The 23,661-nt window shown below is 39.3% G+C and overlaps 2 protein-coding genes across 5 annotated transcripts; one reads left to right on the top strand and one right to left on the bottom strand.

Moving 5' to 3' along the window:
- Positions 1–3,863: 3,863 nt before the first annotated feature.
- LOC113570096 (Y+L amino acid transporter 2) lies at positions 3,864–14,045 on the top strand. 3 transcript variants are annotated; one of them, XM_026998310.3, is made up of 10 exons: positions 3,867–4,043; positions 4,609–5,138; positions 6,729–6,854; positions 7,203–7,347; positions 7,656–7,779; positions 7,872–7,975; positions 8,662–8,758; positions 10,490–10,639; positions 10,781–10,964; positions 11,886–14,045. In XM_026998310.3, exons 2-10 carry the CDS (start codon positions 4,610–4,612, stop codon positions 11,978–11,980), a joined length of 1,554 nt encoding a protein of 517 aa, XP_026854111.2. In that variant the 5' UTR covers positions 3,867–4,043; position 4,609; the 3' UTR covers positions 11,981–14,045. The 3 variants fall into 3 exon arrangements, with proteins under 3 accessions (XP_035392087.1, XP_026854112.2, XP_026854111.2); XM_035536194.2 differs by lacking the exons at positions 10,490–10,639; positions 10,781–10,964; positions 11,886–14,045 and adding an exon at positions 9,604–10,483 and having other exon boundaries at positions 3,864–4,043; XM_026998311.3 differs by lacking the exons at positions 10,490–10,639; positions 10,781–10,964; positions 11,886–14,045 and adding an exon at positions 9,040–9,581 and having other exon boundaries at positions 3,864–4,043.
- A 2,900-nt stretch (positions 14,046–16,945) lies between these two features.
- On the bottom strand, positions 16,946–23,419 carry LOC145652572 (uncharacterized). 2 transcript variants are annotated; one of them, XM_081703025.1, is made up of 5 exons: positions 23,263–23,419; positions 17,989–18,126; positions 17,577–17,662; positions 17,386–17,442; positions 16,946–17,169 (listed from the first exon to the last, which is right to left on the bottom strand). In XM_081703025.1, exons 1-5 carry the CDS (start codon positions 23,399–23,401, stop codon positions 17,014–17,016), a joined length of 576 nt encoding a protein of 191 aa, XP_081559151.1. In that variant the 5' UTR covers positions 23,402–23,419; the 3' UTR covers positions 16,946–17,013. The 2 variants fall into 2 exon arrangements, with proteins under 2 accessions (XP_081559151.1, XP_081559152.1); XM_081703026.1 differs by having other exon boundaries at positions 16,947–17,442.
- Positions 23,420–23,661: the final 242 nt, after the last annotated feature.

Here is a 23,661-nt window from a genome sequence, read left to right as displayed (position 1 = left end):
ACTCTAGAACAATTGACCTGATCCCTCATGCCAGCAAGGTGTGAAGATCATCGAAGGTCTAAAGACCTTGGGCAACATCCTTGGTCAAGAACTTCCTGATGTCCAAGCTGGATTCCGCAAGGGCAGAGGGGCCCTTGACCACATTGCAAATCTGAGATGGATCATGGAAAAGGCAAGGGAGTACCAGAAGAAACTCTACCTGTGATTCATTGTCCACACCAAGCCTTTCGACTGCATTGAGGATGACAAGCTTTGGGTAGCACTGAGAGAGGTAGGAGTGCTAACGCAACTGATCAGTTTGATCAGGTCACTCTACGAGGATCAAGAAGCCACAGCGCGAACCAGGTATGGGGACACGGAGTGGTTCAAGATCAAAAGGGGCACAATACAAGGGTGCATAGTCTCTCCTTTTCAACCTCTACGCGAAAGTGATCATGAGGAAGCTGGACTTAGACAATTGGAGCATTGGGGTGAAAGTAGGTGGAAGAAGCATCAGCAATCTGAGATATGCAGGCAATACGACCCTCTTGGCAGAGAACGAGAAGGACCTCAAGAAGCTGATCCTGCAGCTGAAAGAAGAAATCGAGAAGATGGGACTTCAGCTGAACATCAAGAAGACCAAGCTCATGAGCACTGCTGACAAGGAAGTCAACATAAAGATCAACAATGAAGAAATAGAAGTGGTCGATAGCTTCATATTCCTTGGGTCCCTCATCAATCACAGTGGAGGCTCGACAGCAGAGATCAAGCATCGATTAGCACTGGTGTGTGCGGCCATGGTGAACATAGACCAAATATGGAAATGCCAGGATTTCGCGGTCACCATCAAGCAAAGGCTGATTACAGCCATCGTGCTCCCAATTGCGACGTATGGCTGTGAGACGTGGACACTGACAAAAGCAGACAGAAGAAAAATTGACGCCTTCGAGCTGTGGTGCTGGAGAAAACTCTTACGAATCCTATGGAAAGCTAGAGTTGCCAATAAAGCTGTTCTGGAACATATCAACCTAGAGGTGTCCCTGGAAGGCAAGATCACCAAACAGAAACTGACAAATTTTGGACACATTATAAGAAGAAATTCGCTGGAAAAGGAGATGCTACTCGGAATGGTCAGTGGTAGAAGAAACAAGGAAGACCAAGGTGCCATTGGCTGGATATCATCAGGCAGGACACAGGACTGAACATCAAGCAACTAAATAAAGCTGTGAAGAACAGGGAAGCACGGAGGCGGCTGGCCTACAGAGTATCCAAGAGTCGAACACAACTGAATGGTTGAGCAAAACATAGATTTTTTTTGGGGGGGGGGGGGGGGGGGTTTGCTCAACCATTCAGTTGTGTCTGACTCTTAGATATATATATATATATATATATATATATATATATATATATATATATATATATATATATATATATATAACAAATTTGTAAGCCTCATAGTAACCCAAAGGGTTCACATGGGTTACTATGATCAACAATGAAGAAAAAATTTAAATTTATTTTTATAAATAAATTTTTAAAAATTAATTACATTTAATTTTATACATGTATGAATTACATTTTACTACTAAGAATTACATTTTTGTACATTGTATATACGCATATTATACATTCCCTCTTCATCCATCATAACATTTATTTTTTCACCAAACTGCATCCATTTCCCTGTATCACTCCTTGGCTCAGACACAGCAGTTGCCAAAAGCATTTCACTGTCAGTTATACCATGTATGACTATGTACATGACAAATAAACTTTGATCTTTGAACTTGAACTTGATTTTTTATATCAAAAATGACATTTTTTATATCACAAAGTAAATTTCTACATGTAAGAATTCAATTCTTGAGATCAAACATTTTATTTTTACATTAAATAATTACATTCATACATATAAAAATTGAATTCTTACATGTAAAAAAATTAATTTTTACTAGTTGAAATTTATTCAAATGAGCCAGTGAATCATCTGTTTAAATCTGTCCAATGGTGGCCCTTTGTCACTCTCTGTGGGAGTGTCTCCAAAGATCCAAGGTGTTGCCAAGTCTGCAGCTATCATAGAAATTTGAATCTTTCATAATAAAATGTCTGAGAGTTAATGTATACTTCTTATGTTAAGATAATGCCATTCATTTATGGTAGTTAATATTTGGTTCTTCAAGAACCTTTCATTTTGTCAGCTGGAGAAAGTTGTCTGGCAACCATGCTCTCACTACACTGACAATGGACCTGGCACTCAAACCCTCAAACTAGTGTGGCTGAAAAAACACACTATTGTGCTGGCACTTTATTGATACTGTCATAGTCAGGACACTTGACAATTTAAGAAAAATAATATTCTTAAGTAAAATATAGGTTTTTGGACAACTGGGAGCACATCTTCTACTAGGAGATGTCTCAAAAACGGACTTTTTGTAATTTTTCCTGTAATTAAATTAGATAGCTGGGAAATACAGATTTGCACTAGTGCTTGTATATGAAATATATCATTATTTATGAAATATCTAATTGTATATTTACCATGAAATAGCCAATACAAACAAAACACAATGTGTAAAACATAATTACAGAACTATCCAAAATATTTTACATTATTTTAATTTATGCAGTAGGCTTTCATGGTACTTGAATGTTGCTTAGCTGTGCTACTCTGGGCAGAGTATAAAGCAGTTGGCACACCAGCAGTCAGACTCTTAAACAATTCCATGAATGTTTCCAAATAACTCTCAGTATGACGCAGATTAACAATGAGAGAATCAAATAAATACCAACGTTGCTCATCAGCAGTTATAGAATGCAGTCAGACTCTCAAACAATTGTGAATTCCAAATTATTCTCAAAATAACAGATTAGCAATGAGAGAATCAATAATACCAACATTATGCAAAACTCCATTACTGCCTTGCTGGAAGTTTCTATCAGTTAGTCTGACTCTCCTCATAATCTGTAATAGAACTAAGTCGCCATTGCTAGAGTTTAACGGTTGCCTACACTATGGCCTTATGTTGTGTGCACATCACCCTGGAGTAAGAAGCACTTTCACTTTCTTTGGTTGTAAAATTTATTAAGTGCAAGCTGTACTTTTATAATTTGTTGAGAACAGACAAAAAATTATTTTTACATTTTAAAAAATAAATTTTTACTAGTAAACATTTAATTCTTTATCATTATTTAATTCTTTATATCACAATTTTCACTAGTCAAAATGTTATTTCTGATAAAAGTTACAACTGCTTGCCATATAAATGTGATTCCTGTACATGGTGAGAAACCTCCAGAAGAGGACTACCTTTTGAAGCTTTGTTATTAAACTGTGTCAAATTCCTTCCAGTCATGAGTGCTCTTGTTGTTTAAAGCTGATGTGTCACAAGACTTGACCTCAGTGATTTCGACATGCTTTCTTGGTAGGAGACAGCTCGTGTTAAGGAAGGCTATGGTGACAACATGCAGTCCCTCCTTAACAAATGTTGGAGTAGGAATTAAACACACACTCCTTCTTAATAAGGTTATTAAAAAACATTTTTAAAATTTCCTGTAGTCATTCCAAAGAATGTATGTATCACTATTTCTACAAACATGCATCACAGTAAACATGTTAAATGAAAAGTTGTTGTTCAAATTAATGTCTAAAAGATTGATGTTGAACAGGAATTAAGGTTCCTTCCCCTCCATAAAAGCCTAAGGGCAGAGAATTTATAGAAATTTTGAATATGAAATATGTTTTTAAGTAACATATTTATTAGAATGTGTAAAATACAGTGTTTTGGCTGAACAGTGAACCCAGTGGTCAGCACTTTCAAAGTAGGAGGGTTCTCTCTCTCTCCCTCTCCACAGATTTCCAGAAATAGACTGCGAAACTCGAGAAGCCAACTGTCCTCTGTTTGGGAAAAACACCTCAGAATCTCTCTGTCGTCTGGGATTGCGACACTCTTCAGTCCACTGCTAGATCTGGATATCTTGAGGAAGAACTTAATTGCACAACTCATTACTCTTCTAGTCACCAACAAATAGTTTTGTCTACTGTAGTGCATCAAAGCACATTAAAGGTATAGTATGCAATTTAAATTTTGTTATGGTTACTTGTTGTGCCTTAGTGTGATATCTACCCCAGACTGAGGGCCTGAAAAATGTTTTTGAATAATTTTATGTGGTCAGCAGACTCATCTGCAGTAGAAAATGTTGACACATTAAATCTGAAATAGGTGAAATTTTTATTGCTCAGCCTGGTATTTGGTTCAGATGTTCACTTTGTATTTAAAAACTAACCCTAGTTTTGATTTCAAAATGTTTAATAAGGTACTACTTTACCTGTGAGTGCTTACTATGCCATCATTCATGAAAATGCTCAATTGTTTTGGGTAAATCATAGCAGGATATATTTACTATGTAAGTAGTAAAAGGTTCTGTTTACCAATACACCTGTGATACAACGTTTCAATGTGTTTTCATACTTTCTGTGCAAAAAAAAAGATAATATAGGTCAGAAGCTGTCCTTTAATCTGGTTCCTTACATGTTTTGTATATTCATAATAGTCTGATCATCCTACTCTCACAGCTGTAAATGTGGAATAAGCCATCTTGGTTTGTATTGAATCTCCTTTGTTTGATCAGCATGAAACAGAAGTTGCTAGCTGTGAGACGAGCACTTTGTTGCCGCCCTCGGAAGGACTCGGACGTGGACCTGAAGGCACCTGTGGACGCTGCCTCCGATCCAGACAGGCAGGGAGAGAAGATGGTCATGCGTCGGGAAATCTCCCTCGTCAATGGCATCTGCCTCATTGTGGGCAACATGATTGGCTCAGGCATCTTTGTGTCACCCAAAGGTGTGCTGCTCTACAGCGCCTCCTACGGGCTGTCTCTTGTCATCTGGGCCGTAGGCGGCATGTTCTCAGTGGTTGGTGCCCTGTGCTATGCGGAGCTGGGCACCACCATCACCAAGTCGGGGGCCAGCTATGCCTATATCCTGGAGGCTTTCGGAGGCTTCTTGGCCTTCATCCGCCTGTGGACCTCCATCCTTCTGGTGGAGCCAGCCAGCCAGGCCGTCATCGCCTTGACTTTCGCCAACTACCTGGTGGAGACGCTCTACCCCACATGCCAGCCGCCCTATGACGCCGTGCGACTTATCGCCGCTGCCTGCCTCTGTGAGTCCTCGGAGTGGAAAGAAACATGAGCAGGACATTGTGTGTGGAGGGGATTTGTGTTTGGATAGGCAGCTGTGGAGGGTCTTCCCCTGCAAGTTGCTGAATCTGCATGATGTTTTTGTAAGTCCAAACATACTACAGGGTGAGAGAGCCATGGAATTTTATTGAATGAATGAAAGCTGAATGTGAGGCTGAGTTGGAGACGTCCAGTGGCTTCCTGTAACGGGCCAGGCATTCACTGCATGCTTTTACTCACTGGTTAAAATTTCTGAAGGAATTTCATGCTTTTCTGCTCACCCCATTAGAGGCTGTTAGAGATTCCCTAAAAAGGCATTTTTAGTTGACTTATGTTATCTGAAGAAAACGTCACTTCAGCTAAAAAAAAAACAAAAAAAACAAAAACAAAACTGTTTTGAAGAAGAAAAAATGTTTTGCTTCTGATTACTTTCAAATTCAGAGAGAAGAGGATTTATGACTAATCATTTAAGCTGCACTGACTGTTACCTTGTGTCTCTAGACACCAATTTGGAATTAGATCAAAGATTGTTCAGTTATATCAAAGATATTCAGGGAGTGGAGAGGGAGGTTGCCCTGCCCAGCACACTATGGGTAAGTCCCTCTTGAGGACACTGGAAAGTTCCTATTGCATTGGAAAGTTCCTATCACACACCTTGTGTCTGTCTGGGCACTTACCAGAGTTTCCCCATACCCATGTATTTCTGGCTATCAGGGTTCAAAACCATGACACCTGATGGGAGGAGCAGAATGTTTTTTGGTGGCTGTTACTGAGCCAAGTTCCGCTGGGCCAGAATATCATTACACACTTGCCCAAACTAGCATACTTGCTAGTGTTATTACCAGCTACAGAGCTACAGACAGTTGAATAATTCGAATTACTGGATGATATCTGGGTAATGCCTAAATAATTATAGAATTTTAAAGTGTTTGCACATTTTAAAGTGTGTGTGTGTGTGTGTGTGTGTGTGTGTGTGTGTGTGTGTGTGTGTGTGTGTGTGTGTGTGTTTATAATGACTTTGCTTTAGTCAAAATTATAAATTATATATCAGCTTTCTTGTGTTGGGAAAGTCATGGGTAGGTGAGTGTGGTGTTTTTTGTTTCTCTAACAGAGGTTAACCCATGGTGTTCACAAGTGTTCCTTAACTGCTGTCATCTCATTGATAGAGTCTCAAAATAACTCGCAGCTAAGCTCGTCTCTGTAAACATGGGCTGTTGGCTGGCTCACAAACTGCAGCCATCCACCACACCATGCCTCATAAGTGCAGCTTGTCTGAACACTGCACACAAGCACACACACACACACCCAAAACATGCCTGTGAACATTCTGAAGTAGGTGCCAACTTTGATAACTGAAGCCTTGCATCACAGAAGCAAATGCACTCTGCCAGGGCTGGGGCAAGTTCTGTAACATTTCAGATGGTCCCAGCATTAGGAAAACCCAAGTGCAAGGTCAGCTGCTTCCATAAGATGACTTAAAGCAGGAAAGAAGAGCATTCTTCAAAACTACTGTAACTTGCAACTTGCCATGAGAATTTTATTTTGTTTTTCCCCCCTGCTGTTTTTCGGTCCAGGTTTGTTGATCTTCATAAACTGTGCCTACGTGAAGTGGGGAACTCTGGTCCAGGATGTCTTCACTTATGCCAAGATCATGTCCCTCATCCTCATCATTGCAATTGGCATCATGAAAATAATTAGAGGTAAACACTGGTACCAGTGCAGGGATTATGTCTAGATCCCACTACACCTTACACCTAAATGACCCATCATGCATTGCTAATCATTGTCCATGCTATTCTATACCACAACATCTGGTTTACCAGCATACAATTTTAAAAGGTTGTGTCAACTGGTAGCATCACCACTGGAAATGGATTGAACACCCATGTTTTAAGATGTTGGTTTTGAAAAAATAACACAGAAGATTTTACAGAGTTCTGTACAGCCCCCACCCCAAATAAAACAATCACAATACTCGAAGATATTTAAAAAGTTTCTGACAGGTTTTCCTCTTGCTGTTTTCATCTGTTTCTTCATGCGTGCCATAGGAGAAGCTCAGAACTTTGAGAGCCCATTTGAGGGCTCCTCAGCGGAGGCGGGGAGTGTTGCCCTGGCTCTCTATTCAGCCCTTTTCTCCTACTCCGGCTGGGACACCCTCAACTTCGTCACTGAGGAGATTGTCAACCCGGAGAGGTGGGTTAGCATCGGCAATGGAGGTCTGCCCTGACTGTTACAGCTGGGATTGTTGTGCTGTAATATTGATGAACATTAACATTAGTAATCAGCTCACACATGCAGAATGAATGGAGAGGTGATGAAATGCCCTTTATCCTCATATAAAAAAATGACCACTGACATGTCAGAGGTAAACCTTATTTGATGTACATGCAGAATGATGAATAAATATTACTTGGCAGTTTCAGATTTCATGTTAGGGGTACTGTCAGATGTCCATTTCATTGAAATATGATTTTTTGTTAGTTTTTTGCTTTTGCATACAGGAATTTGCCTCTAGCCATTGCCATCTCTATGCCGATAGTGACCATAATCTACCTGCTGACAAACGTGGCATACTATGTGGTACTGGATATGCCCTCATTCATGGCTAGTGATGCAGTTGCTGTGGTACGTGCCAGGCCAGCCTTTAACGAACTTCATAGTTAACTGAGCAGGTGAAAGCTACATTCCCTCAAAAAAGCCTTCATCTCCCTCTGCAGACCTTCGGGAATCAGGTACTGGGGCCCATGAGCTGGATTATTTCCATTGCTGTTGCTATGTCCTGCTATGGAGGACTTAATGCTTCTGTCATTTCTGCCTCAAGGTAAACACTAGTGTTAATGCTTCTGGGATTGAAATATTCAAATTTGCCCCAGAATTATTCAAATGCCTCCTAGATTATCTGAACCATATCACATGATCTAAGAGTCTAATCTAATACTTATATCTGTTGTATATTATATATATATATATATATATATATATATATATATATATATATATATATATATATATATATATATATATAGTCTTGGGACATTAAAGGAAGGTTACACACACACTTTAAATCAAATGCGAAGTACAGTATGTGGGCATATGTGTATTGCTGTTATAAAATAGTAGGACTTTTTGTGTTCAATTGGTGACTTCAGGTGACTTCAGTGCCTTAATGGGGGAGGATTGCAGTGATTGCAGGTTTAGTGGGCTAAATGTGTGGCAGACAGTACTACTCAATACTTACACTACTGCAATACTTTTCTATTACTTTAACTGACTTATACTTTTTGCTATGAATAATTGTGATAATCTAGAATTGGAGTATAAGGGCATAAAATATGCCATTGTTCCAAAACTTAAAAAAAATAAATTACTAGAAGTAGAGAGAAATAACTGAACATTTGGCCTCATTTTCATAATTTAATCTATTTTTGTATAATCTATTATTGTATATCACAGGAACAAATAAGGTCTCCATCCATAAGATTATCATACGCTGCCTTCTTGTGACAGGTTGTTCTTTGTGGGGGCACGAGAAGGGCACCTGCCAAACAGCCTAAGTCTGATCCATGCCAAGCGTTACACACCCATCCCGGCTCTCCTCTTTAACGTGAGTATAACCTCTGCTTCCGCCTTTCGCATTGCGCTTTGCAGGATTTTTTTGCTTGCTGCTCAATTGTTGAGGACTTCACACAGAAGGGTGTGTATGGTAATGGACAGGTGACCAGGTACATAATGACGGTTTCTGGTTCCACTTGGAGTTTAGTGATTGGTGTCCCATGCGTTCCTGCAGACTATAGCCAGCCTCCAGGTGATTAGCATTTGAGGAGGCTGTGAGTCTAGGTTTACTAGTCTAGCTTTGCTCGCCCTCCCCTTCTCTTTCATCTCCAGGAGCACAACTTCTTTTGCTGGCACCATGTTCAGAAGCCATAATGTTTCTCACAATGTCGTGTCCTCTTCTCCTTGTTGAAGTTTCTATGTGTTCTTACCACATGGTACATGCCACAAATCCCATTTGAGCCTAGCTCTTCAAGAATGAGGACCTACTTTTCTTTGGGTGAACACTGTGACAAATGCTCCTCCAATGGGATTTGGAAGCACTTGTGTTTTTGTGGTTGTCGGATCTTTGGTTTTCTCTCCTGTCTCACTTTTCTAATTGCACAGAAAAATATCCTGATTCTGATCTAGTGGTGGATCCTTGTTTCCTCAGTCAATAACAGTGTTAAATGTTCATTTATGTACTATTCTGATCATGACACACTGGCCCAGTGTGGATCTGTACATTCTGTAGATTGTGTACATATATACTCAACCATATACATTGTACATTGTGTATATAATCATAATATACATATATTGTACATACATTGTTAATATATTTTTGTACATACATAGAATATATATTTATCTGTATATATATTTTTTTCTCTATGCACCCCTGGTTCTCTTCCTCAGTTTGGACAGAGCACTCTCCACCATTTCACTGCGTGTTGTACTGTGTATGACTATGTATGTGACAAATAAACCAAACTTGAAACTTGAAACTTGAAACAATCCTGCAGCATAAGGAAACGTTCTCATCAGGCCTCTCTGTGAAGCCATTTTTACACTCACTTAAGATCTGCATTGAGTGTTGTCTCTTATTCATGATAAGGAAGTTTTCAAGGAGGTGTTCAGGATTGTAGGTTCTCCAGGCACTGGTAGCTTCTGTTAGCTAGTTTAATGAGATATGTCATGAACATTTTGTCATGACATAGCAACCTTCTTCAATTTTCTGTCGAGGCTTATCATGCTCCTGCTGAGGCCTCTCAGGGGCTGTATAACCTGACTAACCTGAATGATCCACATGAGGCATCTTCTCCTGCTGTTTGGGGTTTTCCACTGTCAATCTTGTTGGATTCCTTCTTTACAAGAAGTGGTGGTGCCATTAAGCTGTGTTATTCAAATGAAATCAGTCAGCAAGTTCTAATTAATTTGGAAACTCAGGTCATATACATCGTAATGGACATTAAGTGCATATGCAACTGATTATTGATAAATATGTAATTAAAAATAATGTAGCACCTTTATATGTAACGTTGGAAATTCATATAAATCTGCAAATAAAACAAACAGAAAAAAGAACAAAAAATGTAAAAGGTTTTGAACGGGTTGAGAAAGGACATTAAGATGAATAAGAACCACAGAATTAACCTGCAGTTAAAATAACACTGAAAACGGTCATTTTAAAATTAAAGACAAATTTTGAGAAAATTTTGAGAAAAAATGGAGTATCATCATAAAAGAATGAGTAAAAGGAATGTTTTAAGAATAGTGATGGTTTTGTGTTGCTGTTTTTTAGGGTGTAATGGGACTGATCTTCCTCTGTGTGGAAGATGTCTTCCAGCTCATTAATTACTTTAGTTTCAGCTACTGGCTGTATGTAGGCCTGTCTGTGGTGGGCCTGATCTACCTTCGTTTCACACAGCCAGACAGAAAAAGACCTGTCAAGGTATGCCCATTGGTTGCAACCACCATCACTATGACTGCACTATGGGCTAAGTGAACATGAGAGAATTTGACTAAACATTCTACATGTTGGTCATGCTGTTTAACCCACACGGTTGTTCTGTTTTTTGTGCTCTACCTTCAGCTCACCCTGTTCTTCCCGTTTATCTACTGCCTGTGCAGTTTGTTCTTGGTCATCGTACCACTCTACAGTGACACAGTCAATTCCCTCATAGGGGTAGCCATCTCACTGTCCGGAGTGCCTGTGTATTATTTATGTATTTACCTTCCGGAGGAGAGAAGACCAAAATGGGTCAGACGGCTAAATGGTAAGAATCCTGACGTGTTGTTGATTTACAATACACTTGGACACTGTATTATCTAAGGCAAGTTGTGTTGTGCTCTGGAATAAGATGAAGGTTTGCAGTGGTTTAGCAGTTTGCAGTTTTGTTTTTGTTACCTTTCTTTTAGTCAAGTGGTGTAGAGACTTATGTAGCCTTGTGCCTTGGTCAAAAACCTTGCCACTACTGCAAATTAAAATTATTAGTCTGTGTAAAAGATCTTACTCCTTTAAACTGTTTGCCATTCTGCTCATTACATACACACACATTTCATCACCCTTAAAGTTTAGGGAGGTAATGTGATCTCTGATGCCAATCTAGAGATCTGTAAGAGGAAATTATTGAGCCTGCATCCAAAACCAGTTTAGTGGCAAACTGAATGAAAGTGGTGCTGTCTAAGATCTGAACATTGCAGCCCGGAGTGCATTGATCTGGATTTCAGTCATCTGTAGTCCTGTACCATAAGAGGTGGCACATTTCCAAGCAATATGGCTGCTTAGACATTAATACCAATGCTTTAATTTAGACATTTAGAGTGAAGTATTCACATGGTTGAAACATCTTGATCAAAGTTATTTAGAAGGTAAAAATATCTTGAGCCTTTATATCTGCATAAAATAAAAAACCTGTGCACTGAACACAATGTAACCAGAGACCATCAGTCTCTAGTTCTCAGTAGTCATAGTTCCAAGTAGCAGTGTACATGTCCCCGTGGTCTTGATTATTTAAGATCTCTGTTAACTCTGTATCTTCTTTCCTCCCCCCCCCCCTCTCTCTCTCTCTCTCTCTCTCTCTCTCTCTCTCTCTCTCTCTCTCTCTCTCTCTCTCTCTCTCTCTCTCTCATATGTTCTCCTGCTCTGTGTCTGTATGTGTGTGTGTGTGTGTGTGTGTGTCTATCTGCTGTGCCAGCCACCATCACCAGATACACTCAGATCATATGCTACGGTTGTCCAACTGACCTGAATGTGGAGCCAGAGAACATGGTGTCAAGCAAGACCCAATGATACCATGAAAGTCACAGCTCTTAAAGATATCAAAGATATTTTAAAGTTTTAAGCTTCCACTTCAGACGTGGATATGGATACCTTGCTGCCAGTTCTCTGACTGTCCGTGATGAAATGTTCTTGTTCAGTGAGACACTAACATTTTTGCATGTAGTGAATTTGTTTTACATGAATTATTTGCACATATGCAGGTATTTTAGAAGCATCAGTCTGTCTTACTTTGATATGTGCACAGAGAATATCAAATGTCTCTTTGTTTCGGGGCTTTGATGCAGCCCTTGGTGTGATATCACCAGACCAAAGAGGACTAAACTTGATTACAAATGCTTTAAGTGATTTCAACACATGTTGTTCCTAAAATACCTGAAGGTAATGCTAATAGGATGAGGAAAGTGCATGCGTCAGCAAGCATGCAGGTGGGTACTGTGTATCCATCCACCATGGTCTTTTGTTCATTTTGTACATGCTCTACTACATGACAGAAAATATGTTCACCGAAGAGAAACGGAATGAGATTTTTTGTAACGCTGATTAATTTATGGTTTACACAAGTTTTTTACTATGTGACCACAGCACTTTATATCTCTCTATTTTCTTTGTGTCTTTTATTAGTCATGTGATCGTTTTAGGGACTTGCCACTTGTATGTTTTGAGCCTCAGACAGCACTTCTCTGTGTGTCTCTCGGGTACCTGAGGAACAGCAATAATTCATAATTCTCCGTTGTGCGAATGATAGCTTCATGTTCCTGTCAATGCTTATTTTCTCTTCCTCTGTAATCCATTTCACATATATTCACTCTCTTAGAGCATTGTTTATGGGCCTACGCCACTGTTAGCCGTTTCAAGATTTACACTTCACTTTACAGTTTTTATATTGGCTAATCAAGACCAATGCATATAGTTTTTTGACACCTGAATTAGCTGAAATTTTATTTAATTCTTACCTGCTCAAAATCGGTATGGTTGAATTGGAATAATTATATTATTTTAATATTTCCTGGTAAATGCTAACACTTACTTGGGTAATGCTATCATTTGTCTTCTGGCTTTCTTTTGTCTTCTGGTCCTGCATGACCCCTGTGTGTGACATCTAATATTTAATTGTATCACCAATGTCTGCACCATATCTGTTAACATCCAGCTGCACACCCTTCATTTCCTTTCGTACTACTTTCTATGGACACATGTCACTATTCCCTGACCTGATTATCGTTATTTTTTTAAAAACTTTCATATTTTAATACATTCAAGCTGGACTGTTTTTGCTATCACTTGTTGTTATTCAGACGTCCCCTTATGCAAAAGTGCAAATTGGACACACCCACAGGCAAGTAATATTTGTCTGTGGTTTCCATTGTTAGTTGTATGGGACCTAACAGGAAACTGTTTGGCCACAGTTTCTTACTTTGCTGTCATAAAATCGTAAAAATAACTTTGGCTTGTTTATACTTAACTATGTCTGATTTAATATTTTGTCATATATTTGATGCATCTCTGACACATCTAGTGACGGAGCTAGAGGATGGCTAGTGTTTTAGGAGGTGAAACTAGCTGACTTGGAATGTACCAAAGAAGAAGGAAGTTTGGTCCATTAATTTTGGCAGCCCAGTGTAAATCAAGGTCAGAGTGCTCTTTGGCACACAGTGACTCAGCAGACACTCAGCAGATAAGCCAATGAGTAATGTTTTTGAGAAGCAGATTATACAGGATTGTGACCTCTTTATGACCTCATGATAAACCAGGGAAAATGTGCAGTGTGGGAATTCATTGGCATGAATTTGGAAATACTTGTACAGGTACATTAGAACTAGCACAGAAGCCAACAAAAAGGTAACGAACAATGAACAGCACTCTGATTCCTCTTAGTTGGAAATGTTATATCACTTGACATATGGTGTCAGTGTCTCATCCTTCATGTGATAGTTGCATTCACTTTGGAACTGAGGTGCACACACTGAAGACTTATGAACTGCATTTGCCCTTATGTGTATTCACTTATTTATTTGTAATCGTTTTTATTTTTTGTAGTTATAATAAATCTTATACAAAGACAATAACTCTGAAAGTGGTCAATATGGTGACATCCTTATCATGGATTGCAGACACAAATATCCTGCTCAAAATCACTTAACAGAAACATTTTAAATTTCATTTAAAATGAGGGAAACTAGTTCACTACTTTCATTTAACCCATATTCAGCTGTGGGATGACTGTGATGATTTTGTTTGAATCCAGGTGCCAGAACACAGCCACAACCTAAAACCAAATTAAACTGTAACTCAAGTATAATTTGGTCCAAATCTCAGCCACAGTTCAGTCTTCATTAAACCATGTTGTAAGTATAATTTGCATGGGTTAAATTGTGTTTGTGTTCTGGCACCTGGATTTGGTCAAAGATGTTGCTTTCATTCCTCGGCAGTATGAGAACTGGAAGAAAGTAGTAATTGTGGGATAGAACTGGGCCATCATTCATTTGATATTTGAGGAGGAGTCATTTTCAACTCACTCACAGGCATGAGGAGAAGTGGTTGCACAAAGAAAACCTATACTCATACATGGTGAAAATTAGGCTGAAATTCAGATGTTCTTTTTGCTGGCTATTATGCTTGCTATTTAAAATATTTTTGGCTGTTGTGGCCAGGAATTATAACCTGAGATTTGATTGGTTGATTCAGTTTTCTGGAATCAGATTTTGACCGGCTGTTCGTGATCCTCTCCTCCTGCTTGAAAAAGACCTTCACAGAACAAGAGTACAGTGATGGTAGCTAAAAACGCTTCTTTTAAACACTTAATTCTACTTTTGTGAACCTTCACCAGTCACAATTGTTATTTAATCACTAATACACCAATATTCACACAGAAATTTCAGCTCTCCTAAATATTTTTTTCCATAATCATATGCATGTTTCAATACAGTTAACCTTATGTTGTCATTTAGAAAGCCTTGCCATTCAAAGCACAAAACTCCATTACAACAAGATGCAAAGAACATACGGACATCATGGTTTAAGCACTAACAAACTATTCTCAACACATATTTTTAAAGGTGTAATAAAACAATGAAAGAAAAGTATACAGAGGGTTTAAAACTTTATTTGAAAAGCCTAAATAAATGAGTGGAGAAATTTGATATACTATGAATATACTTCAGTGATGAAGTGGATATGATGCAAAATTCATAGAAGGAAGCCCAACATACTAATTTCTCAAAAGGAACGTAACTGTATAAACTATACTGCTCTCTGATTGGCAAAGGAACCAGAATGATGCACCAGAATGATGCTCCACAAGGCTAATTTTAGAAAGACTACAGTTCCCAGCTGTAGGCCTACCATTCGCTCCTACAGTTATGTCAAAAAATTGTGAACCATTTGGATCTTTCCAGGAATAGCTAAGGAATTATGGTCTGTAAACATCTAAATGGCAATAATAATTAGAGTTATTTAATATATCTTATTTAATAAACAACACAAAACATTCAGTCCAGTTGGGGATTTGACCTGCCCTCCTCGTAATATGGCACTCTGATGGAAGGTCTGAAGCTGCTTCTTCTTTTTCTTCATCAGCACAAGCTCCTGACTTTCCTTTTATGGTTCAAAAGGGGCAGTGGTAGCTCAGTGGTTTATTGTATATTGTATAAATAATTGTATGTTGCTTTGGATAAAAGTATTAGGTAAATGTCAAAGAATAATGAAGGATCTGACATTTCAACAGGAAATTAAAGATAATTTAAACAGGAAACACAGAGCAAGGCGTGTAACCAATGAATTCCAAGTCTATGGTGAATATCTGGCTGTGTGTGATCTAAAACTGAAGAGTTTGGGTAATTCTCAATGATCCAAAACTCAGGAGCAAAAGAAACAGAGAGAAAAGTTGTAAAGTTGTATCCATATTAAAAATCCATATTTTGTAAATGCTATGAGGTGTAACATGGAGCAATCATGAGCTGGACACAAAAATGCTTTTCTTTTTTTTGCTATTTGCTATCTATTAAAGGCAAATCCAGAATCATGGTGATAATAACGGTCCCGGGTCAATTGACCAACAAAAACAGTTAAAAAAATTAAAGTTAAAGTTAAAAAAATAGCAGCGCAAAAACAACAAGGCATAGTACAAACAGAGGCTTATACTAACAACAATATAACATGAACACACCAGAGGTTACGATAACAACGAGCAGCCAACTAAGATAGGAAACACAGGTTATAGATACACAGACTAATGAGGGCTAAACAGGTGGAACAGGTGATACAAATGAAAGGCAGGGAAATACAAACAAGGGGCCGAACAACAAGGAAGCAGAATAAAACAACGACAAGAGACAGGGTAACCACAGGGACGGGATGCCAGGAAGGGCCAACACTGACTTGAGGAATGTGAATTATCTATCCCTGGCGAAAAAGCAAGTAAAATGCCTTAATGATTTCAGTCACTGGATTGCTGTTATTAAACTACATTTTAGTCTGCAATGTTATATGTAGAACAGAAGGGTTGTTAGGAGTTACCTGTCCTTAATTAAGGATGTTAGGTTACACTGCCTCTATTGGTAGCACAAGTAGACAGCAATCTCTGATATTCCAGAGGAAGGGTTCCAAACCTTTTGCAACTTGGAGCCTATTTAACCCACTACAAATGTTCCATGGCCCACATTAAAAATTTTCTACCATTTAAAATCTAATCAATTACAGCACAACAATCAATGAAGCCTATCGAATTTCGGTTGCATAAGCACACAACTAAATAAACACTAAGCATATGCAGCATTTTTTCTGACTCTCAGTGTTTTTAACCACTTATCCATGATGGGTAAAACTCATACAAGAACATTTAAATGTTCTCCTCAGACACAAACTAATTAATTAATCTATCTTGCCAATCTACCAGTTAGTTTTGTCGGATATGTGACTGTACTCTGCAAGACCACTCAACAAGCTCAACTCAAATGTAATGTTTTATTGTTGCAAATAATCTACATAATATCTCATATCTGAAATTACATTTGTTGAAATATCTGTATATATTGGAAGGATTTTTACTTTGCAAAACAGAAAAAATAAACTTTTGGCCAATGGCCCCCTAGCAGTACCACTGCAGCCCACAGCTTGAAAACCATTGTATAAAATGGGCTCATTTTATGGAAGTATGTTTGCCATGACACATAAATGCAAAGAAGAAAATGAGTCTTAATCTGTGGAATAATCAAATACACATGCCTTAATATTAATTTGCTTTTAAAAACACATAGTTTAGTACTATTTATTGTATTACATTATATGTACAATGTTTAAATGTTATATATATGCAAATAGCAACAGTAAAGGGCATAACAACAATTTCCAATGTTAAGAGTAATAAACAGGATACAAATTAGGTCTGAATATGGCACTATTGTAGGTCCTCATACCTTCTTAAAGCTTTTTACAGTGACACGAATGCTGTGTGGTGGCAAGTATAGTAAGAGCTATAAAAAAGAGAAAAATACATTTAACTTAAAATCTTAAAAGACAAATTACAGTCGGCAATATAAAGGATAATATAAATATAAACAGTTTTTTGTAATATGACAAATGAAATAGGAAGTGAATGGTTGTCTACCTGCTGTATGGTAGAGTCGATTAAAGTTGAATTTAGCTCCACATTAGCGCGGACTATAGCCCGCAATCCAGCCACCACAGGGAAGGCTAAATGAGCAAGGACACATTGAACAAAAGGCCTTAAAATCTCATCTACATGTACATTTATACATGTCACCCCTAATGAATAAATCCCACTCTATTATTTTTGCTTTCAGGTATATCCTAGATGTTGTGATTCAGGTGTCACAGAAGCAGTTTTCTATTGTGGTTCCTGCTGTCCTCTTAGAAAATATTACAGTTTTTCCACAGACACTTTCCTTGTTTGCTGTTATCAGGATTTGGGGGGGTGGGGTGGTAGTCGGGGCAGGGAGAGGGGGGTAAATTTCAAAGTGCCAATAGATAGATAAAACTGAAGTATATTCTCAACATACCTGGCCACTGTGTTGCGGTCTTAGGGGGTGTGATGGGCACAGTTGATGTAGAGGTGGTGGTAATGGCAAAGGTAGAAGGAGAGGTGGAGTTGGTGGTGTTGCTCGCACTGGTAGTGGGAGAGGTGGTACCTGTACTGACTGCATGCAGCAAATGACAAATGAGGTCAGTGATTTTATTGGCAGACTTGAGGAACTGATGTTAATGATTATAATTTAAACATGCTGTTAATTACTAACTAACTTACATCTTTAATCAAGAAACATTCATATAAACATTTACGTAAAGCAAATAAACAAGCAGAACAGACAGATATCTAACAACAGCAGAGAAGTCTAAAAGAATAATACAAAAAGTCTAACAACCCACTGCCTGATGTAATTACATTTCAGACAGAAGTGATGGCCTTTATTTTCAGGTAAATCCTAGATGATAAGATTCAGGTGTTCCAAAAGCTGTTGTCTATTGTGAAAAGGCTTCTGCTGTACTAATAGATTTTTAAAGAAAATTTTACAAAAACTGTTGAGCTGTGGTTTTGCCCCATGAACTCTGCTTGTTTGCTTTAATTAACAATAAAGGTTTTGGGGGGGTTTTACATTTCAAACTGAATACTGTATATCTTGTCATCATACCTGGCAGCTGTGCTGTACTCACAAGACTTGTTGAATTCCATGCACACAACAAATGAAATTATGTGAGTTCAACAATTTATTGGCAAGCTTATATAATTGTTGTGAATGATTATAATTTCAACACCATTTCTAACTGATCAAAACTTATTATTACTAGAAATTAACTACTAGAAATTATTACTAGAAACTATTACTAGAAATTACTAGAAATAACTCCGCCATTGTCGGTTCCCAAGCGCAGGATGCGAAAGAAGGAGGGTTAGGCACCGGGCCAGCAACCCGGCCCTGTAAAAACATCTACCGCTACGGAAATAACAAGCGAATATTCTAAACGATCCCATCAGCAAAGAGGACCTGGCTCTAACTTGATGACGGTGCTGGAGCAAACCCGCAAGGGTGTCCAACCCCCGATGCAGACCGGAACCTTCAATGCAAAAATGATTTCCAAATTAGGCACCTGCAACGTTAGAACTCTCTGCGAAGGTGGGAAGCTCGCCCAGCTTCTCCATGAATTTGACAACTACAATTTTGACATATTGGCCGTCTCCGAAATGCGTTGGACTGGATCGGGAAAGATCGTAAGTGATGGCAAGTCAGTCTTGTATTCAGGACATGAGGAGCACCATATTCATGGTGTCAGATTCGTGCTTAGTAAAAAGGCATCATGTGCACTGCTTGGATGGAAACATGTCAATGATCGCATCATCACGGCGCGATTTCAATCAGGACAGACTAAAACTTCCATCATCCAAGTATACGCTCCAACCGAAGACTCCGATGATGATCAGAAGGATACGTTCTACGGACTGCTACAAGACACCATTGATGAAATCCTGACCCATGACGTTAAACTTCTCATCGGTGATTTCAATGCGCAAATTACCGACAACCGTCGTGGCTTAGAAAACGTCATTGGTCCACACAGTTCGGGGCGACAGAGCAATAATGGTGAACGACTTCTATCCTTTAGCAATATGAACAATTTCTGCATTGGTAACATATACTTCTGACACAAAAACATCCATAAGAAAACCTGGCGATCGCCCGGATGGAGCCACATACAATGAAATTGACTTTATCTGTATCTCTCGGCGATGGCGTTCAGCACTGTTGGACGTCAGAGCCTATCGCGGAGCAGACGTTGGATCAGACCATTATCTCGTACGATTCTCAATTCGGTTATGGCTCAAACAGAGAGAACAAAAGAAACGACAACGTCCTTACGCTGTGGAGAAGCTGAAAGAACCTGCCGCGGTCCAACAATTCCAACTGGAGTTGAGAAATCGGTTCAAGCTACTTCAAGATGCGGGGGCCATCGACGAATACTGGATGGCATTCAAACAAGCAGTCATAGAAACAGTAAAGGAAACTGTGGGTTGCCGATGCGGGACACAAAGAACGTTGGATACGGGACCCAACTTGGAGCCTGATTGACGAAAGGAAAATCGTAAAATGCCGATGCGAACAGGCAAAAGCTGACCCTGACAAGGAAACCACAGCAGAGCGATATTGGCAACTGGATAGGGCAGTCAAACGAAGCTGCAAATCTGACAAGAAGGCATGGTTGGAATGCAAAAGAGCCGAAGCACATGAGGCGGCTAGCAAGAATGACAATAAGACGCTGTACCGCATTGTACGAGAGTTGACTGGTGCATGGAGCAACTCAAGTGCACCCATCAAAAACAAGGACGGGGTGTTTCTGCTCACCAGAGAAGAACAAGACGCGCACTGGGTAGAACACTTCAAGGAAACCTTGAACCAGCCCACCCCCGCCAACACCTATGACTTTGGTGCCACACTGCCACCTCCAGACCTGGTAGTTAATCTTGATCTAATCACTATCGAGGAAACTAAGGTGGCTATTCAAACACTCAAAGCCAACAAAACACCCGGCCTAGACGAGATAGCAATTGTAAACACCCTCACAGTGCTGCTCAACAAGTGCTGGCAAGATCAGAGCTTCCCAAGTGACTGGAGGAAAGGAGTAATCGTTAAACTCCCCAAGAAAGGCAATACCGCAACAATTGGCGGGGCATTACACTCCTCTCGGTTCCTGGGAAAGTTTTCTGCAGCGTTCTATTATGGCGCCTACAACAAGCAGTGGACGGTAATTCTCTGGGAAGAGCAAGCCGGATTCAGAGCGGGCCGATCGTGCAGTGAGCAGATTTACACACTTTGTAATATCATCGAACAGTGCATCGAATTCCAGCGCCCCCTGTTCATCAACATTATCGACTTCAAAAAGGCTTTTGATAGCGTCCACAGGGGCTCCTTGTGGAAGATTTTATGAGCCTACGGCATTCCACAACAGTTTGTCAAGGTCTTCCAGAACCTATATATCAGCTCTAGCTGCTGCGTCAGGACAGACGATGGCTACACAGACTTCTTCAACATCGAAACCGGAGTCAAGTAAGGATGTATCCTGTCGCAAATTCTCTTTTTGCTCGTAGTCGACTACGTCATGAAAAAAGTGATGATGAGCCCAGTGACTGGAATCTCTTGGGCAAATGGATCTCATCTCACTGATCTCGATTTCGCAGACGACATTGCCTTGCTAGCGAATACAAAACCGGCTCTACAATCCATGACAACATGCCTTGAGGGCGAAGCAGAAAAGGTGGCTTGCACATTAAAACTGACAAAACCAAGGTCATGCGGGCGAATCGTCAAACCAAGGTGCAGATAACTATTGGGCAGCAAATGGTGGAGGACATCGACGAGTTCACATATCTCGGCAGCATAGTATCCAATAATGACGGTGGCTCAGAAGCGGATGATCGATGTAGGATCGGAAAGGTGGCAGGTGTGTTCCAGCGTCTACGCTGCATCTGGTCCTCAACAACAATCAATACAGGAATCAAAATGCATCTGTACTCCACGATCGTCATCCCAACTGCCATTTACGCCAGTGAAACCTGGAGGAACACAAAGAGGATCGCCCTGAAACTAAACATTTTCCATCAACGGTGCCTCCGCCGAATATTGGGTATCTCGTATAAGGACAAAATTACCAATGAATAAATTCTTCAATGGAGTGGATTGCGGAAGCTGGAAGAAATTGTCACCGAACACAGAATGTGCCTCACTGGTCATCTCCTACGTCTTCCAGACAAACGCATCTGTACACTGGACACTGACAGGAGGAAAGCGAAAGCAAGGCCGACCCAAAAACACCTGGAGATCAACCTTCATCGCCGACCTAAAAACTATTGACATATGCTCATTGGACGAAGCCAGAGACGCTGCAGCCGATAGGACCCATTGGAGAGTGCTTGTTGCCCAATGCACCAAGGAGTGCGGGAGGAACTAAAGCTAAAAAAAAAAATACTAGAAATTAGATAGATAGATAGATAGATAGATAGATAGATAGATAGATAGATAGATAGATAGATAGATAGATAGATAGATAGATAGATAGATAGATAGATAGATAGATAATTCCAAGTGAAATACCTTTACACAAAAAATACACGTATCAAAGAGACATGAATTTTAGTGTTTGGTGCAGCATGCCCTGACTACACACATTATAGCACAGCAACGTCTGTTAAAAAACAAAACTGAAACTGAACTGGCAAACTGGACAAACTGACTGACACTGCAACATCTTACATCATCTTCTGTGAAGACCAGTGTGCCAACCAAGGCCTAATGCTCAAACAGTAACAAGCCATGGTTCACAGCCAGACTAAGCCAACTTCATCAGGTCAAGGGGAAAAAAATCTAAAAAGCAGAAAGCATCCTAGTCTCTGGACTTAATTTGGAACACTATGAATCATAATTAAAGATCCATGATTTGATCAGACTAAGACATATCTTCAACCTTCCTTCAGATAATAAAAATGATGTTTTATTTTTGTAGTTCTTTTCTCAGATTCAACATTGCTTCATAGAAACAAAGCAAAAATGTAAGACAGTTGAAGTAAAGGTAGACACCAAGCACAACTAATAAGGTGTATTAGGTATGTAGACTTGGAAATCTCTGGACTAAGTAACTTCAATCAAAATCAGATTTACTGACCCAAGTATGTAAATACACAGATTTGGTTCTGGTAATTGATGTCTTTCCATGATTTTTTATTCATTGCATGATTTTAAAGATGCAGAACTGTTTTGATTTGTCAATTCCCTCCACTCCATCATGACATATGTATTTTATGTGTTGCACCTTGTAAGGCATAGTCTTGTAAAAGCATAGAATCCCTCAAAGCACTTACTATTTATGGTGGTTTTTAGTTTAAATTAAATCAAAATTACACTGCATGTTCCATCAGATCCATCAGATCCAGTACCCCCATATGAGAAAACTTGAATTTTAAAATGTTACAAAAATAAGGTTCTCTTATCATCACCCTTTTTCACAACACAAACTATTGTGAAAAACAAACTTGCGAAATGTCGTATGGTTGTCAGCAGGCTAAACATTTTTTAAGTCACCAGTTATTATTGAACTTGAATGTGGTAGTCACAGTTCAAACACCATAATACCTTTATGTACAGCCAATTGCCCTAATTTCTCAACGTTTACCAGAGCAACAGGTAGCCCCTTTGACCTTCAGATGGTGTTTCATCTTTACATATCTGAATCAACTTCCCAACAAGATAAAAACTAAAGTTCTCCCCCAATCAATCTTAGTAACTTACCAACTTCTCCATCGACAACAACAATGGATCCAACAAGCAGAATTATGAGGAACATTCTTTCTGTGTGGCTGTACTCGTGAGAAAGTAGGTGGCTACTGTGTTTGGAAGTCTGGTTGGCGTGTGGTTGGGAGGGTTTCATGTGGGACTTACCCTTAAAATGTCATGCATTTCAGGCAACCTACTATACTGGCTCTTCCAGTAGCACGCACATAAAGGATTCTCGGCATGGGTTAGCAAAACTCCTCCCATGATTGTTATGGAGAAATGTCTCTTAAGTACTAGAAATATGTAAACAGATATTTAAGATAATGAATAAGTGTTGAAATAAATGCTTATAGAAATCAATAACAAATTATTTAAAGTAGGAAACAGCATTGATAGGTTCTATTTTTTTAAAAG

The sequence above is a fragment of the Electrophorus electricus genome, chromosome 20, assembly GCF_041902795.1.
Source record: "Electrophorus electricus isolate QZ-2024a chromosome 20, ASM4190279v1, whole genome shotgun sequence".
In the NCBI taxonomy this organism is placed as follows: Eukaryota; Metazoa; Chordata; class Actinopteri; order Gymnotiformes; family Gymnotidae; genus Electrophorus; species Electrophorus electricus.
This window is presented reverse-complemented; position numbering and strand designations above follow the sequence as displayed.

Bases quoted from the DNA above. Each gene is read 5' to 3' on its own strand.
- LOC145652572 (XM_081703025.1), bottom strand. From the start codon at position 23,401: ATGAAACCCTCCCAACCACACGCCAACCAGACTTCCAAACACAGTAGC. The intron at 18,127-23,262 runs GTAAGTTACTAA...TGCTGCATGCAG, and splicing joins TGTTGTCGATGGAGAAGTTG to TCAGTACAGGTACCACCTCT. The intron at 17,170-17,385 runs GTATGAGGACCT...ATTATTCCACAG, and splicing joins CTGTAAAAAGCTTTAAGAAG to ATTAAGACTCATTTTCTTCT.
- LOC113570096 (XM_026998310.3), top strand. From the start codon at position 4,610: ATGAAACAGAAGTTGCTAGCTGTGAGACGAGCACTTTGTTGCCGCCCT. The intron at 7,348-7,655 runs GTGGGTTAGCAT...TTTTGCATACAG, and splicing joins GAGATTGTCAACCCGGAGAG to GAATTTGCCTCTAGCCATTG. The intron at 7,780-7,871 runs GTACGTGCCAGG...CTCCCTCTGCAG, and splicing joins CTAGTGATGCAGTTGCTGTG to ACCTTCGGGAATCAGGTACT.